Source organism: Oryzias latipes, chromosome 13, assembly GCF_053564925.1.
Source record: "Oryzias latipes strain Hd-rR chromosome 13, Olatipes_Hd-rR_3.1".
NCBI classification, from domain to species: Eukaryota; Metazoa; Chordata; class Actinopteri; order Beloniformes; family Adrianichthyidae; genus Oryzias; species Oryzias latipes.
The window spans coordinates 20,191,538-20,210,165 of record NC_136249.1 but is presented as its reverse complement, the minus strand read 5'-3'; the positions used below and the strand labels follow the sequence as shown (position 1 = coordinate 20,210,165).

Sequence of the window (18,628 nt, the reverse complement as noted above, 5' to 3'; positions counted from 1 at the left end):
TGTCTTTGATTGCTTTTGGACCTCTGACTGATGCTGTCATCAACTCATGGTGGAGGTCCTGCTGTCTGCCTTTGGGTTATCTGTTAGCATGCTTTTTGCTGTTGAAGTTATATGTGTGTGTGTGTGTGTTCTAATTTAACCCTTTCTGGAACCAATGGTTTGGATGACGTTTACCAATGATACTGGTGCTACAAAAAATTGTGGTCAGAAAACCCTTGACTGTTGAATATGTAAATGCAGGGCCACAAGTGCTTTTCCAGCCAAACACACTGTACCCCACCAGCCAAGTGCACTGCAGTGTGCACCATACTGACTCAGTGGTCCAGCCCTTTGCCCTGGACAGGCCATCATTTTGTGTGATAGTTCATTGACAGCAGCATGCTGATTAACTGGAGGGGAGCAGCAAAACGAGTAATTATTGCAGTCTGAACAAGGCAAGCTGCTGCCTGCTGGGGTGCGTTGACTCTATTATGGGTATGAGTGCAAAAAGAGCATAAGCCTCACTGTAATATGTGCATTTTTGTAAAAATAATGTGTCTGTCCATGTGTATGCGTGGTGCAGACAGGTAGCAAACTCCAGACCTTCCTAATGAGAAGAGTTACACTAATTTAGCTCAATAATAGTTTTTCACTCCTGTGTCACTGAGGGAGGGAGAAATAGGGCAAATCAGTGCAGCTAGGAAAACAGTTGGAATAGGCTGTAAATGGCTTCAAAGCTAACAGCATTTTATGAAAAGGTTACACGCAAAACACGTTGGGCAGAAGTGGAAAGGCCAAAGGCCCTCTGAAGCATGAGTCAAAGCAAATTGGTCTTATTACTAACACTGCAGGTTCCTCTGAAGTTAGATCTGTGCAAATTGTATGTTTTTTTTCTTGTATCACCAAAAAAGCTAACAAGTTCACTTATCAATTAAATCTATTTCATTTAATTTATGCCTAACCTGTTTAGATAATGTACTCGACTTGGGCAGAACCAGGATCTGTATTAAAATCAGGTTTTAAGCATTTGATTTTATTCAGGTTTACTGTTCCTAATAAATTATTTTGGCCTTATACAAGAACTGGGTTTAGAAAAGTAAGTGCTTTTCATGACAAAGCAATGTTTAAAATTCTTAAACATAAAAAATGTGGCCACGATCAGCTTAATAAAAAAAGTGAAAAGGGTCAAAAACAAAATTAGTTTTGTTATTTCTAAAAATCAAAGATGAATTTCCCCTATGATGCCTAGTAATATTTCCAGCTATAAAATAAATCGCTCATGTTTTTGCTAAAATAAGGTAATTTTGTAGCTGAAGGGGATTTAATCCATATTTGCACATTTAAATTCTTATTTAATAAACCATCATTTTATTTTCTCACTCACTTTTGCTGCTTTCTCATAAAATCTAAAACGTGGTTGATCCAGATTTTTACATTGATCAGCTGTGATCCTTCACCTCGCTCTCAACCAGAAAAAAGCACTCCAGGAGCTGCAACTAAACATTAACTCAACCTGCAGCTGATCATTTTTAGCTGACGTTTTGATGAACAAAGAGTTTATCAAGTAATTTGTCTGCTCTAAATAACAGTTGCAGGATTGCTTTATTTTGTCCCACATTTTGCAGCATCCCTGCGTTGAGCATTGTTTTTTTGTTTTTTCTTCTTGACACGAGAATCCATAAAAAGTTTAATCATTCCCTGCTGTCCAAGTTAATGCAGTGTTTCTGATTTTCTTATTGAGACATTTAAAGCTTGAGTTTTGGTGTCAAGTTGCAGAATTTATGAAGGAAGAGGGGCTCTTTTTTATCCTCAGCTGCATTCTTCCATCTGAGCGAAAGCTGTGTTCCCTGAATATCTTTAACATACAGACTTTCACTGTTTCAGATGTGCACACACACAGATACACTCACACTGCATGGGCACCACCTTTGCATGAAATGATTTAAGCTGTTATTTACACAAGACTTCCTCCAGTTAAAGAATAAATCTGCTTGTTCAATTCTTCTCCCTTTTCTGTGGAATTTATTTATTTCCTGCCGGCACTGCTCCTTCTTTCATCACGGAAAGCTGCTTTTTTCCGTCTCTCCCTCCCCTTTTCTTTGCCCCCAAACCATCTCTGAGAACACTATTACTCTAGCTGCCCCTGCTGCTGAAGATGCAGATGTACTCAATTCAATTTATATGCTGCAGTGAAAGGGACGAAAGGGACACATCCAGTGGGATCGTTGGGGGGCTGTGAATAGGGATGAGAGATGTGGCTTGGTCTCAGCAGGCTCAGAGATTTAAGAGACTCTAGCCTCTCTACCCTTGTCGTGCTACAGGAGCTTGACTTTGCTGGGATCTCTTTCTCCATCGTGCACTCTTGCAGACATGAATAATTCTTAACAGGAGCTGATAGGTGTGTGTAAAAACTGCAGCTCCTGCTCTCAATTCTCTTGTTCCACTGAGGTTACAATACAGTGAATAACTGAGGTAGCTCTCTGAAGTCAAGTAGGAGTATTTGGGTGTTTTTGCACTTCTGAAGTCTTGCTCTTTAGGTGTATCATAAATATATCTCTGCAACCCGTGTATGGTGTGTTGCCCCTGAGGCACAGCACGGTGCAACTGTTATGTAATAAATCAGGCTGGATCAACTGTTGTCCATCACTCAGATCTGCTTAGTTTTTTGTATGTTGCGTGGTTTTTGTTCAATATATCAGGTCAGGATTTTAATTTCTCCTCATGAACCCAGCCATCCATACATTTTCCTAACCCCCTTTATCCCTTTTGGGGTTGCCAGAGTCTGTACTGGCAACTGTTGGGCGAAGGCAGGGTACACCGTCGCCAGTCTATTGTAGGACATCCTCATAACCAAGTACTTAGATTTTGTTGATACATTCTTTGATACATCTCACATGCCCAGAGTGAAGTGTTACAGCACGACCTACGTTGTGTTAAGTTTAATTTGCTAATAGAAATCAATGGCTCACAGGTTTGGTTTCTGTTGAAGTGTCCTTGGGCAACGCACTGATGCCCATGGTGAGCTGGCTTTCATGTCGCCAACAGTGCAGGGGCGGAGCTATGGGTTGGCCCCCTCAGCAAAAATACTTTGCCCCTGCCCATGTGAGTGATTATCAGCATGATTATTGACAAAGATTAAGAAATCATCAATACACGACTCGTAAGGCATTGCAAAAATAACAATAACATTAAATTAAAATGTCAATAATTAAATTAACATTAAATCAACGATAAATTGAAATAACATTTCATTGACCACCCTTTCAAAGTCTTCCAGCGTATACATGGTCTCAGTGATTTGTAAACAACATTGTTCCTTGCAGAAAGTATATATACATTCATCGTTAACTATTTAAGGCAAAACTCACCTGTCCTCCTTTTAAGATGTGACTTCACATCTTGCAGCACTCAGATGACGAGTCAACCCTCCTACGGGTGAATGTGACTGAAACATTATTTTGACACAACCAGAAACAAAACAAAAAAGTGCCTCACAAATGGTTATCACAGTGTATGTTTGTTGTCAGCCTTTTCCTTTCCTCTTTTCTTTTAAAGATCATGCAATGGAAATGGTTTATTTCTCCCCATGTTTGTGAAATCAAGAGACAATAATGTCCTTTAAGGTGTAGTTTGGAGTAGGAATCATCCAGCTGAAACCTGATATTAAATGTGTAAACACATTATAGTAACTTTCTAGTCCTCTTGCCAAAACATTTCATTTTTTAATGCTTCGCTTCATTAGGTATCATCTTTCCTTGGGGTTGGATCTCTTTCTTTAATGTTGCCTAAATTCCCTGTGTATTTGTAAAAGAATGTACTGTACATTGGCTTCATTTGACATCAGCCTTGTTTAGAAAATGTCATGTTGGAGGCTGTTACAGAAAGCTTAATTTTAGCATAAAACCCTTCTTTAACGTCAGCATCGCTCAGCCACAGCGGCGGGGATTTGTCTTTGACCAGCTTTGTCTACTCAAACGTTCTTATTGTGAACTAAACGGTTTAATTGCAGGCCGCCCTGTAAGTCAGAAATATGTTTCTTGAATAAAACAAATTCTGTCTTCAAAGAATACAAACTTTTATTACTTCACATTGAACTTATCAAAGTATGGACAAATTTTACTCCCAAGCTATAAAAGGGATTTGTATGCAGTGTTTGATGGATAATGAGAATGCCTGACCCTAACATGAAAGGGATTCTGATTCCAGCCCTGTGTTCATGCGGTGACTAATAATCGAAAACGTTCTTTTTCTTTCATATTTGCATGCAAAAGACACAAAGCTGTTTGCTGCTGGGGAGTTAACGGTCACGGCCACTGTCGCATTTAAATTATCACTGTCAAAATAAACAGAGACAAGACAGAAGCGGAGAAACACAGCTGTCTTCTAAAATTATCTCCATCGAGGCATTTTGCTTTTGAGTGCTTTACATACAGTAAATCCTAACAGACTGGGTCTTTTGTTAGGATTTATGTAAAAACCTGGAGGAATTTTTCTGTTCAAGCCACGATGATGCAGTTCCTTTGCATGAATTTGCAGACCAAGTTTTTCCATTTGTTGTGTCCATTTGTGTGGCACCGATTTAAGCCATGCATGATGGATTTTCCCATGTCAGGTAAGAAATCAGCACAGGCTGACGAAATCATCCATCTTCTCAGGATGATCCTTCCCGTCCTCAATCTGTGGCTGTATTTTGAAATTCATATTGAATTAGTGAATGTGGAGACGCACACACCGCCGTCTTTTGAGTGTCTCTTTATATCCTTTGTTTGGTCTCTGAGAGATGCACAACGGTCCCCTTTCCTCTTTTGTTTTTCTCAGTTTGCACTTTGCAGGCTGGAGATGGGGAATAGATCAAAAGCAGAATGGATGAGCTGTTTTGCAAGATCCCTTAGTCTTAACGGATTTCGAGGCTTGGTGAAGCAGTGAATGTGTTGCTCAGCTAACGCACACGTGCGAGCATGCGTGTGTGAGTGCAAATGTGTGTGCATGTGAAATATGCATGTACTTGCAAATTTATGTCTGTGCCTAAAAGCCCCTGTTCCTGTGTGCCTGCAAGTTTTCCTCTGTGTCTCGGTTTCCGTCAGTCAGCTCGGTGCACCCTTGAATTCCTACCAAGATTCAAAATGTACCGAGCTGCATTTCCGGAAGCACCAAAGAGGATTAGAATCCCAAAAGGAATTGTTTCATTTACTTGCTGTTGTGACTCTTACAATGGAATTTCTTCAAAGGGTTCTTATTTGATTTTACATTCACATTCTCAATTTTCTTTTAGAATTTGTTGAAAAATATTTGAATGTATGCTTATTTATAAGCCCTGCGACAGACTGGGAACCTGTCTAGGGTGCCCAACAGTTGCCAGGACAGGCTTCAGCAACCCTGTGACCCCAAAAGGGATATAGCGGGTTAAGAAAATGGACGGATGGCTTATTTATAAGCATCAGAATTGTTATTTGAAACCAAGTTAAAGACATAGAATGTTCAGGGACTGGCGAACACGAAGTGTGCAGTCGGACTGAGCTCCTCTGACAGCGCCCCAGCATGCCGTGAATGCTCAATCAGACTGGGATTTGGGGAGTTTAAAGGTGAGGTCATGTAGATATTTGTTAGGAAGGCTCAACACATCAGAGTAATCCAGATTCATGCCAAGGCTCAAGGTTAACCATCAGAGCACCGCATTGTAAAGACATGATCAATCTTCTTTCTTTCCTGTCAGTGTATCTAATGTCAGCATTGAATTTTCTACGAGGTTATCTGTCATCAGATGTTCCGCTCTCAGAATTACGCTGCTGCTTTGTGATTATTTCAAAGTTTCTGGTTATTTTGTACATGTTCAAGACAGGCTTGATCTACTAAAGGTGTGGCTGTAAGGTCTCCCACCCGATGAAGCAGAACTTAAAAGTTCTTTTAAGAACACCGTATTTTTAACCTTTTTTTAAGCCAAGCCACCCTTTGTCCTTAATAAAAAAAACAAGGCACACCACCAATTGAAAGTGTAATGTATTTTTATGTATTATTTTGTAGTCTGTATTACCAATATATAGTCATTCCTGGCAGAGAAAAAAACACAAAGATTCAAATCTTTTAAGATTTTTCATCTTTCAGAAATTGTAGAGCAAGTTCAGAAAAAAATCTTGTACATTATATTTTTGTGGTTTTCTTTAAAGCAATCAGTCAGTCGCATCTGTGGTGCTAGAAATACACCTCTGTGGAAATTGGGTGCAACTCAGGCGTGAAGCAAGTAATTTCATTCAGGAACTTAACCTCCGGTGACCACACCATGCTTAGCTGCTGAAGTTTCACATAAATGGATGTATTTACAACCATCGTTAAAAAAATTTAACATCAAAATGAAAAGCGGTAAAAAGGGAAAACTGGAGAAGATGAGATCGCACAGTTAGATGTCATTATAGTTGTAGAGATGGGTTCAACCTGTGGGTTTTAGATTAGATTGGGCCTGTTGTGATCAGAATCTGAGACTATCAGTGTATGCCAGCGCATGTGACCAGAGAACTTGGCTGTAATATACCTGAAGAAAGATAATGAAAAAAACTATGGACTATTACCTCTGCAGGAAGACAATACTGAGTAGCTGAGGCTCCAACTTGCCCTCCTATAATACTGCTCGGTCCCCAGTGATTTAGTTCGACTCTCCTACTGTGAGCGTTTGAGATCAAGATGTTTGATTAGTCCTCTATGTCTGGGTGAAAAGGTTGAGCCGGGGCTGTGGTTGCCAGGGGAATGCACTTTGTAAACTCAAAGGTCTACTCTTCAAGTTTGAGTCAGATTGCTGAACTAGGGGTGCATTGATCCCTGCTGTTTTAAATTTAACTCAACGGATAGTTGAGATTTTAATGGAGAGATCTCAAAAATATGGTCTCTTGTAGCGTTTTTGATCTCGGTAGATATGCTGCCGAAAAAGCTCCAGGCTTTAGTTGATCCTTTTGTCAGAGCTGTCTTTAGTGCCCGACGGTCTAAACCACCTACTCCACCACCTGTGCGTGCTCGGCTCTTAAAGTTTGCCTGCAGCGTCACCCTGATGAGTCTCTTTTCTGTGGATGAGTCACGGCAGAAGGACCTTCAGTAAAATGTTTGCCTATTTCCCCACTCACTGCTCCGTAGAGAACACGCAGAACAGCCGAGTCTGGGTTTTATTTCAAAAATGGACTCAATACAAGCTAATCTAAATATAACTCCATGTTCTCTGTTTGCTTTTGGGAGTACCTGCTGCTGATTCAACCGCCACTAACATCAGCAGGTTATTATACATGTGTCTGAGAATATTCTCTCTCCAGACTGAGAATGCTACACTAAGAGAAACAATACCGGCACTTTAATTGTTATTAGTTTTTCAGCTACTTTGATTTCAATTTCCAAAATCTAGTATTCTTATAGTTATTATTGACCCATAGTAGTGTCTGAACGCACGTCTGCCCCCCCAGTGCCGGTCCCCAGCCAGGATTGTGTCAGGAAGGACATCTGGTGTAAAAATCTCTGCCAAATCACCTGTGTGAATCAGTCAAACTGATATACTGTGGCAACCCCTGAAAAGGTGAACAACAAACAACAGTCTCTGAACTCACCGGTGAGTTTGCCAATCACATTGGTTGTTAACAGGGTCGTAGAAATAACATCAACCCCTCCACTTGTTTAGTTTTCCTTCCAAATTTAATATGAAGGTTTTAATTTCTTTGTTAAAAAGAACATAAAAATAGTTATGAGACATAACTGTTAGAATAAATAATCCCTTGGAATAAATCCTATACAGTTTAGTGAGGCTTCGCCTGGGTTTTAGACATTTTCCTATTGTTTTGTCTCTGCCTATGCTTTGTTATTGGGTTTATTTTTTGTGATTTTTGTAACATAGAATGCCAAAATCTACAAAAAAAATTGAGTTGTTTGGACAATTTTAGGTTAAATGTGAATTTATAGTGTAATGTGGTGAAAAATATCAGTAAAAAGAGAAACTGGGGTTGTACTAAAAAGATCTATATCAAGCATTGCCACAAAAAAACGGTTATAAAGATAAATTAACAGAGATTTGTAAAGTACGTTTTATGTTGTCCATTCACTGTTTCTTGTTTATTACAGTTGTTAACTACACTTAGACCGCCTAAAAATGTAGTATCCAGGAAGATATTTTTCTCAAAAGATGAGTATCTTAGGGAGATCCACAAAGAGCAGTCTTCAAATTTTAACTCATTTCCTCTCTGTGTCACCTGGGTGGTTTAGTCTGAGTCTAAGTGGGCTGTGAGGCATAATGCATGATAATGATAAATACTGCTTCTCTCACAAATGATTGATGTATCTGTGGCATTCTTGCTACACCCTATTGGACACAACATTTTTCTGACAGAAAAAATCAGCCAATCCTGACGCTTGAGCGAGCAACCGCCCTAATCTTTTCCTCGCACTGTAATTTCGGCTGCAGAATGAACCCGGCGTAATCCTTCAAAGGGCACACCGTTCCACCAGTCGTCACTCTCCTCGTCTGACTTGCTCTCCTCCTCACCCATATTTTCCCCCCACATAAACCATAAACTCTCTGTCTTTGTGGCTGCTCTCTGTGCCTTCCGTCCTCAGTTTCTGTCATTTTCTTCTTTTTCTCTCTACCTCATGTTCTGGTTGCTTCTCCTACTCTATCATTGATTTCTTTCTATTTGCCAGCCTCACCACACCTACTCAGTAAGTGAGTGACATTCCCCAGCATATTTTTTTTTGTTTTACTTTTGCTGTTGTTCCCTTCGTTGCTATTATCTCCATTTCTGCTGCCTGCCTTTCTGCTCCTCAGGAGAGCAAATAGAGCAAAGCATTCATCAAAAGTCAGAGCGTGTTTTGTAGATTCACTGGGGCATTGCACACTCCTGATCTGTTGTTTTATTGTATTTAAAAATAACAAATGAATACCACCGCCATGGGATTTCTGAGTATTTACTGAAGTAGATTTTAAGTAAAGTATCAATTAAAGTAGTCAATATTAATGACAAAAATTGTTTCTCAAAAATTGTGTCTCAACCTCTTTTTCTCAGTGTAAACCAAGTAAATAAATATTAGTTCATTCATTTTATTTATATAGAGCCCCAGACATCTTTCCTCTAGATATGTAAGATACAACTGTGAAAAAAAGTAACCTCCTTGGGAAACAGCCGCAGGATCACAGTGAAACAAATGGCAGCAGCTAAAATTGGTTCAGTGACGGGGTATGTCATTTCTTTTCTCCTTTTCACAGTCATTCCAGTTTGTCTGCTACATGTATTCACTCATTAGCTACCTCAATGGTTCCCTTCTCTTTCCAGTCAAGGCTGGATGTTATACAATATTTAGCATCTTTCCAAGTTTTCAGAGGTCTAAAGTTACATTCAGTCTGCTCTGTTATCTGTTTTCATGATTAGAAGTAGATTCAGTGGATTCGTTTTGCCAGACTTGGTTGTTTTCATAGCTTCAGTTCTCATAAAAAAGCCTCCGGGCATGTGCAGTAAAACCACTAAGTGATTTAGAGCAGTGGTCGGTAACCTCTTGGCCGCAGATTGATACATGTCGATGGGACAGTTGGTACCGGGAAGAAGATGACCTACCAGCACTATACCAGATTATGAGGTGTACTATCGATGAATGGTCTATTTTTGAATTTATTTCATTTGTAAGCCGCACCGAACTATGATGTAAATGAAGCGAGTCAGTGACAAGTACGTCTGCCAGACTTCATCAACTGCAAACACAGTAACTCTAGAAGTTGTTTGTAACACGCTACACGCTAGCCATGTTAGTATACAGTAATCCCCCGTATTTGCAGGGGTTACGTTCCTCACCCCCCCCACGAATAACGAAAATCCGCGAATAATTGATGCTGTTTTAAAACTCCCAGAGCCTTATGTGAGCCTTACTCACTGCGTCAGCTCCGCCAAATCTTGATCAGTCAGAGGCTGCGAGTGGGCGTCAACCAGTCCATCGAACTCTCCGGTTTGCCAATAGCAACCGGTTCATTTCCAGAAGCTGAAGATGATGCAGGGCGTTTGGATGGCGTCTTAAACGCGTGAACAATACTTTACAGTAAAGTACAGAGTAAATCGTTTTTCAAAATTCGTGGAATGAGCGCTGTTCTGCGTCTCACGCTTGTGACGTCACGTCATCTGCGGGCACCCGCGAATGGGTGAATATTAAACCGCGAATGGGCGGGGGATTACTGTATTCACAACACCTGTAAATCTCAGCCTTGCTTGAAACACGTAAAGAACAGACTGATACCACTAAAACAAATGTTTTTGTGACTTTAGTGACTATAGTTGGTATACCAACCTTAAAAACAAACACAATTCCACACCGCTAAACATTAGCTGGATTTGCGAATTTACAAAAACATCCAACCTTGTTTTTAACTCATAAAGACAAAAGAAAGAACATACTGACATTTTGACAGAGCACTGTGTATGTCTCATAATCGCTTCAACATGCGTAATCCATGTAGGCTAGAAGGTTCCTCAGATTTCAAGGTACACTGCCGTTTCTTGAAAGACAATGAAGGTTTTTAAGTCTGCCATACATTGCAGAAAATACTGTAGAATTTCTTCCATTTTATTTAAAATCTGATTGTGAAGGAGATTTAATGGTGGAAATTTTCCCCACCACATCCAACTCATTTTGAAGTGGCAGTAGTCAGAAATTCGCCGCTGAGTTGTGGGTGGGACCATTGGCATAGAGTAACCCCACACACACACACACACACCACCACCACCGTTGGAGCAGGGACTTCACAACTACACTTTTTAAACTTTTTTGTCAACTCCTGATTCACAAAAATTTGAATAAAGAAATACTCAGAAATGTAAATATCTGATTAATTTCCTTTATATATGTCCATCATCATCAGAAAAACACCATAACAACATGTTAAAAACACCAAAATTACAGTTTTTTATTGGCAAAAGTCTTAAAATCTTTGTATCAAACTTCCCCCATTTCAATTTCCTCCACGTTCGGACTTTTGCTTCTTTTTTTATAGAAAGAAATAAAAGCTTGTGTCACTGTTCGACAAAAAATTGAACGTGGAGTTTGGGAATTTTTTACTTTATTTTTGTAAAAGTAATTTAACCCTTGGACAAAATGAAGTGTACTTCCAGCAAAGCGACATGTCAGTTACTGATCTTGTGAGCTGTTATGCAGCCCCTGGATTAAGGGTAGACCTCTGATTAATATTTCATCAGCGTAATTAGCTCTTTCTCTCCCTTTAGCATTCAGGCCTTTGGCTTTCATCTTTGCATTTACGAATGAGTCTCTTGTTTTGTTTTTTGCACAAATCAATATTAGGAAGAATAATTAACTGCTGAATGGGGTTTTCAAGAGTGAGCATGCATGACTTAAAGGTTTTGTGATCTGTTGCCTTTGAACGTGCATTTCTGCTTGTATGATCAAATGCACGCCTGCTGCCCCTCATCGCCAAAGTGGCTTCTAGACACCACAGCTCTACTTCACACGACTTTCAGCTGGAATAGTTGAAGCGAGGGCCACCGAAAGGCCACTTCCTCCCCCGCCAGCATGTGCTTGTTCTCTCTTCCAGCTCACAGCTCCCTCATCGCCTCTGTCTCTCCACCTACTCTTCTCGGGCTGGAGTCGCGGTGCCACCTCATCCCATTAGCCTCTCAGTCACCTCATGCTCAGACCTCTCCTGACACATGCTGCGCCCAGCCAAGCTAAAGTCTCCCAGCTTCCCACCACCTCCACAGGCTTCGACAGCTGATTGCGGTGATTGCAGCGTCTTTCACTGGTCCCCTTTTCTGGTCGTGTTGCGGTAGACTCACACTTCCTCCCTCTCTGTCTCTTCAGGCAATCACTAGCAGAGTGTGCAATGTGTTGCAAGGGAGGTTTGGGGAGTCTGTTTGTGTGAGCAAGGTGCTGTTTTTCCCCACAACAAGTGCACTAGAGGAAATGTAGGGGGGGATCTTTTTGATCTTGCACTCTCCAAGGGAAACTTTGATTCTTGGAGCTGTCTTTAGTTTCAACCATTTTTTTCCCCCCAAATCCCATATCAAAACCTACCAACTCTGTAAAAAAGGAGTCAATGGCTTTTAAAATAAAGGATTAGATTTAAAAATGTCCTTAACCTCTTAAGAGTGATGGCGGTTTCAATCCCTCATAACTTGATAGTTTATTCTGAGTCCAAATTGAATGACTGTACCCTTGTAGTTCTCTACCATGTTATTGTAGAACTAAATCCAGGGAAAGGCACTGAAAAGTGGCGGCTGTTTCAAGTGTAAATTAGATGCCATATTTTCTTATTAAATCTTCTTATGAAACATTCATGAAGGAGAAAAGTTGATTATTATGATAAGGTAGTTTTTTATATTATTATTTCATCTAAAAGATGAAGGTGAGGATGTTTATGCAGGGAAAGGGTGAGTTTGAATACAGATATCTAAATACATCTAAGGCACCATTTGTTCGTTTTTTTCTTTTTTTCATGGTTTTTATCTGAAAGACTTTTCACATTCAAAGTAAGGTAATGTTCCTAACCACAGGTCTCAAAATAATCGTTCTTAAAGTTCTATTGGAAAGATTGAGCACCTATGCTCTAAAAATAGCGATTTGAAGCTGGAGGTGAGCTGCGATTAATTCCGTAGTACAATTAAACTTTTGTCAGTGTGTTTAATGAAGTTGAGTTGATTCCCTGTGGTAATACAACAAAACATTGACACTTCCTTTGCTTTTGTTGTGCTACTATTACCATATAAATTTAGGTAATGAAAGGACCATGCAATAAATAAAAATTCCTGAAAATCTGTTAATTTTCAGGAAAATGTCTATACAGGCATAAATAAACAGGGCAAATGCTTGTAATTTAAGAAATACTGTAAAGAATAAATTTAGGACTTTAGATGATTCAAATTGTTTTGATGTGCCTAACACCTAAACAGGGAAAAGGTGAAGCTGTAAAAAGCAGGGACAAATTGAAATATGTTGTATGGAAAAGCTGGAGGCGGGAAGTCCTTGTCAAGCTGTGGCGACTGGCTCTGTGCCGCTGGATTTGCAGGTAATTGATTTAATGAATCTATTGTGTCTCCTCTGATTGAACACATGCCCTTTGTTGGCTCCTCACGGAGCCAGAATTACTGCCTTCTCTAGGCAGCCGCCCACCACCCCCACCCTTAAATTTCCTGTGACCTTGCCTCACACAGCAGTGACTTCTTCACTGACTTTTCTCTGTCTGAAGGACTTCTTTGATCAGAATTAAGCTTAAATAGTTGTTGCTGACGGACTTGGTGACAGTCTTTTGTTTGTGTGTTTGTGTGACTTTGCAGATTGGGTTGTGGCACTCTGAAGACGGACTGTCCATGGAGAGAATGCCTCTGTCTATCAATGTAACAGACACCCTCTTCAATACTACTCTGACAGTCACAACAATTTTGGTAAGAACTGTATGCACACACACAAATACACATTTTTTGTTATTCTGGTTTAGGTGCTCACAGACTAATTTGTTCTACCATCAACTGACACTCTGGTAATTCAATTACATTTTATTTATATAGCTTAATATTACAACAATAGTTATATCAATGAGTCATATGTCATAAAATACAAAAGGCAATTGCTAAACAACACTAAACAGACTAAACTAAACTGAGCATCCCTGCCCTTAGACCCTCCTCTGTAAGGAAAAACTCCTTAAAAAAACAGATTCTGGAAAAAAAAAGAAGAAACCTCAGGGATGTCCGCATGAAGGAGAGATCCTCCTCCAGGACGAACAGGCGATGTCCCAGAACTGCCAAAAAAGAATTAGGTTATCTCATTCTACAACTACATATTTGAATAGAGTGTAGCAAATGGACTTCATTCAGATGGAATTGTTTTTTACAATCTGAAAAACAGAGTCAACCAAAGGAAATTGATGTTCTGGGATTGGTTTAACCTCAGATGATGGGAAGCATCTCAATGTCCCAACTAGGTTTGTAATGATTCCTTTTAACAATTCAGTTCATTTATATAATTATTTGTAGTTCCCAATCCAATTCATAGTCAATATTGGTTCATTTTGAATAATTCAATTCACTGACCTAAAATCAGTCCAGGACATCTTCAGCCAAAAGTGTGACTCAAACATTAATACCTGGGGGGTATTCCAGGAAGCATGTTTGAACTACCCTGACTTTAACCCTGAACTCTGGCTGAAATCCACATGAACTAGCTTACTCTGGGTACGTCGGTTCCAAAAGACCGGGTATGAGTTGGCGTAAATACGCTCGACTTGGTAACCCTGGGTTAATGCACGTGCACGGCAAGTACATAAAGACATTCTCAATGGATCGCCGATTTCCGGAGTCACCATGGAAACGCGTGGAGAGCAAAAGAGAGCGCTACACATGAGAGTCTGAAATTTTAATAACGGCTTGTGAAGATTATACGCCCATCAAAAAAGTAACACGGCTGCATCGGCAAAAAAAAAATAAAAATAAAATACGAGTTTCTGCTTGGAGAAAAATAACGGACAAAGTAAACGCACAAGTTTCTATCTAATTTTTATTTTCATTGTGACGCATATATATATATAACTTATCCAACTTTGCCAACTTAAATGAATTACTACAATTGGTAACAAGTAATTGAGTTAAATTTATAGATGTATCTGTTACAGGAGTTAACTAAATCCTGTATCTTCTGCCTTTGTTTCTAGAAACACAAAAAAACTGAATCAGGTTCAGCGTTCCCTTTAAAGTCAATATAGCAAATCTGTACATTTGTAATAAGCTTCAATTATTTTCTTTCATTTTTTCTATTTTTTAGGCACCATAATATTATGAATGGTAAGCGAACATAGCCTAAAGGTTCAATTTTAAATTTGCAGTTTTTCTGAGTATTACCTTGCAACAGTTACTCCAGACCCCTCCCTCCATTACCGTCAACACCCCCCATATAAAGACCTTGTTTCAATTTTTTTTCCGATTTTATTTTTGCTTTTTTTTTATTTTTTAGATACATTTAAGGATAAAGCTAATTTGCCACAAAGCTGCTTCTGAATCAGTGTGCATTTAAAGTGGCCAGGATTAACAATGAATCTCTGAGCAGCACAGAGAGTGGTCCTAAGGTCCTAAGAAAAAGGAAAGGAGTGTGTTGAATGAAAACAGGGGCACAGTGTTCAAAACATGTTTAAGATTAGAGTTGAGGTCGAAATCACACAATGATGTATAACACTAGTTGCATATATTTAGGCCAAACCTGCCATTTAATAAATAAATAAATCTATTTATTTATTGCATTGCTCATTTTCTGTGGTGGGTTGACTGTTTTTGTGTGGATGTGTTTGCAAGGTTCACAAGGCCGTAGTAGTTTCACCTCAAGCAAGGTTTTGTTTTGCAGATTAGTAGGACATCGCTGCCCAAAATAGAGAATCCATTCATTTTAGATTCAAAGGTTCGCAGTTTGATTCTATTTACAAAGACACACTTTTGCAACAAAAATTAATTCATTTCTAGAACTTTTCTCAAAAACAACTTTTGTTTAAATTTAAAAAAAAACTGTCTTTACTCAAATAAAGACTGAGAGAGAGAGAGAAAGAGAGAGAGAGATTTATATATATATATATATATAAAATATTAATTAATTAAGTGGGCTTTGTAGAGCGTGAGGAACACGCAGACAACTTTTTTGACAGCCAAACAAATTCGACAGTATTTTTGGACTTTGGAAATGACTCATTGGTTTTGCTGAAGTGTTGCCATGTTTATCTGTTCTTCAAAATAATTGATTGTTTAAAATTTCAAAGTTGATGTTAAATTGCAAGTGAATTTGAGTGTCTGCAATGTACTGGCCAACTGTCCAGGGTGCATTCCTCGCCCTGAAGTAGCTGGGATAGGCTCCAGCCTCCTCCATGATCCCGCACAGGACTGACTGGGAATAGAAGATGGATGGATGTTTAAACTGTGTGTTGTTTGTTGCATCCTGTCACTAGGGTGGCTGCAGTCTGGTCATCTTAAGACAGGACATTGCTTTCGGCCCTCAGGGTTTTTAGATTTTGTGACTTGATGCAATGTTGATTCAAACTGTGTCATTTCAGAGCTGTTAGATGTACAGTATATGTGGTTTTAAAACCTTAATATATAATTCAGCAATACTGTTGCTTTTGCAGAAAGTGCTTATGAAATGTGCCCTATTAGAACTTCAGCATTCTTGTTTTTTAAACTGTGTTTGTTGATAACAAGCCAGATGGGCTCTTGTACACTTCTGCCCTTAGGATGTCCATATTTTTGCACGTCCTCGTTTTCCAAAGGGAGTACCAAGTATCTGTTCCGCAGAGCAAAGACATTCTTCCATTTCACCTCGGTTCATCCTAAATGAATTTAGGTCAGCTGGGAAATCAAACATTTTCGAGAGGATTTTTTTTTTATGTGCTCAGTGGAGTTTTAGCTTGTATTTGTGAAAGCAGGCATGAACTCTATGTTGCTGTTAAGTGTTACTGACGACCTGCAGCTAAGGCTGAGCATTGTTGAAATGGTTATTCATGGCAAAAACCTGGGTAAAGACAATAAAACAGGTAAGGGATTAGAAAATCAGGTGGATAGTAAAAACAAAAGAAGGTACACGGTGGGCACTAGTGAGACAGATGGGACTGCATCTGCAGATGTTGCTTAAATGTACCAGAAATGAAAACAACCTTTAACATCTTGTCCAACCATATCTGAGAGCATCTGGTGCAGTGGTGCAGCAAAAGGCCTGTCATCATTGGCTTCTCTTGGCTGAATGCCCTTGCCTCTCCATAAATTTGTATGTTTCTGTCATGTCAATGCACTGAGCTAAAAAATCAGTACTACAAAAACAAAGCATCTTTTATGTTAATCCCTCCTTACGGCTATTTTTGTTAATGTGATTTTGGATTGTAGTTTTTCAAGGAAAATCATTTTTTTAATTAAAAAAATGCTATAAAAAGAAGCTTAACCCGTCTGAGCTGTTCTTTGCGAAGATATGTGTGCAACCTCAGTTATTGATGAGGAAAAAAAATCTACACAGATTTCCAAAAGAATATGACAACAATCTTCCCTTAAACGGACATTACCAATTAGGTTCAGGTGCGCACCAGTTAGTTTTAGATGCGCACCGGTTAGTTTTAGTTGCACACTAATTAGTTTCAGGTGTGCACCGGTTTGTTTTAGTTGCACACTAATTAGTTTCAGGTGTGCACCGGTTAGTTTTAGTTGCACACTAATTAGTTTCAGGTGTGCACCGGTTAGTTTTAGTTGCACACTAATTAGTTTCAGGTGTGCACCGGTTAGTTTTAGTTGCACACTAATTAGTTTCAGGTGTGCACCAGTTGGATTAAGGTGCACACCAGACACCCGAAAACCATCTTCTATGTCACTTTAGGGCCTTGCCACGGTGGCCGACAGGGCTCACACTACATACAAAAAAAACAACCCAACGGCATTACCCAAAGCACAACGAAATTACATGCAACACAACGACATACAGCAATAGCATTAACCTCAGCACAACGGAAATGAGGACTTTTTTTTTTTCCTACCGGCGGAAAAAAAATGATTCCGTTTCAAACTATTCTGCGCTCCTGAGAGCTACGTTATATTTGGACAAGATTAGGGTGCTTTCTTACTAGATAAAGTAATTTCTTACAAATCTACGTTTGTCTAAAATTATAAATTTACCCAGCTCTCCACATAGTGACATCTGTATCTAACGCTCTTTTTCTTTTAATTATGACTTTTAAGTCGTAAACTTACGAGAAAAAAACTCATAGATTAACGAGGAAAAATCCTTTAAGTTTTCCGTTTTCAGAGCCTAGCTAGAAGATGAAATATGTGGAGCCTCTTGTGAAACTTTATTTCCTGAATGGTTTAAAAAACAGAGATTCTGAACCTTTTGGCGACTCAAAATCAGGTTATATTCAGTGGAGACACGTTTGGGTGTAGAGGACCGCTGCAGCCTTCATTTTCCTTTTCATTCACACACCCTGAAGTTCATTTATCTCCTTACGTCATGAACCTGTCATCCGAACACCTATGCGGAAGTAAACAGTGTTACATGCGCCCCCTCCTCCAGATGAAACATCCCGTTTCAACATAAAACAATAAAGAGGATTGAAAATAGTCTGTTATATTTGCATTAAAACGTTGACCATCCCAAAAAATGTTACACCTCAGACGGAAGCGTCACACAAACGTGGAGATCCTGTCTTTAATGGAAGAAGAAAGGATTCAAGTGGAATGGGGCAGGAATACCGACGCCGTCAGCGACAGCTTCATCGGGCTGCAGAGATCCTGCAAACCACCCATCAAATAATAAAACATTAATAAATCGTAAATCAAATAAATGAGCTTCCAAACATTTGGACATTATCAATAAATATTCAGCTCACCTGTTTAACTAAGTTTAGTGGGTCTGCTCTGCTGCTGCGTGGCGCTCACTTGCTGCTGCTCTGTATGCTCACCTCCACTTTAATCTCGTAAAATTACGAGTTTTTTCTCGTAAATTTACGGTTTTGGCTTCGAGTAATGCTGCTGCCTTGTTTCTTTTGAATGTAGTGTGAGCCCTGTCGGCCACCGTACCGTGCAGATTAAAGCTACTTAGTATGGTTTTTCCTTTTTTATTGCAAGACTGAAAAATTCTAAACTTCTTTAAGTTCCTATAAAAACAAAGCTATGGATAAAAATGA

At 39.3% G+C, this 18,628-nt stretch overlaps 1 protein-coding gene across 4 annotated transcripts in view; it reads left to right on the top strand.

Moving 5' to 3' along the window:
- Positions 1–18,628, top strand: part of grik4 (glutamate receptor, ionotropic, kainate 4) — a 382,863-nt gene that overhangs the window by 324,644 nt on the left and 39,591 nt on the right. For all 4 annotated transcript variants that reach the window (XM_023961355.2, XM_023961354.2, XM_078930071.1 and 1 more), the window contains one exon: positions 13,269–13,376. In XM_023961355.2, the coding sequence (XP_023817123.1) occupies positions 13,269–13,376 (108 nt within the window). The remainder of the gene's footprint in view (positions 1–13,268; positions 13,377–18,628) is intronic.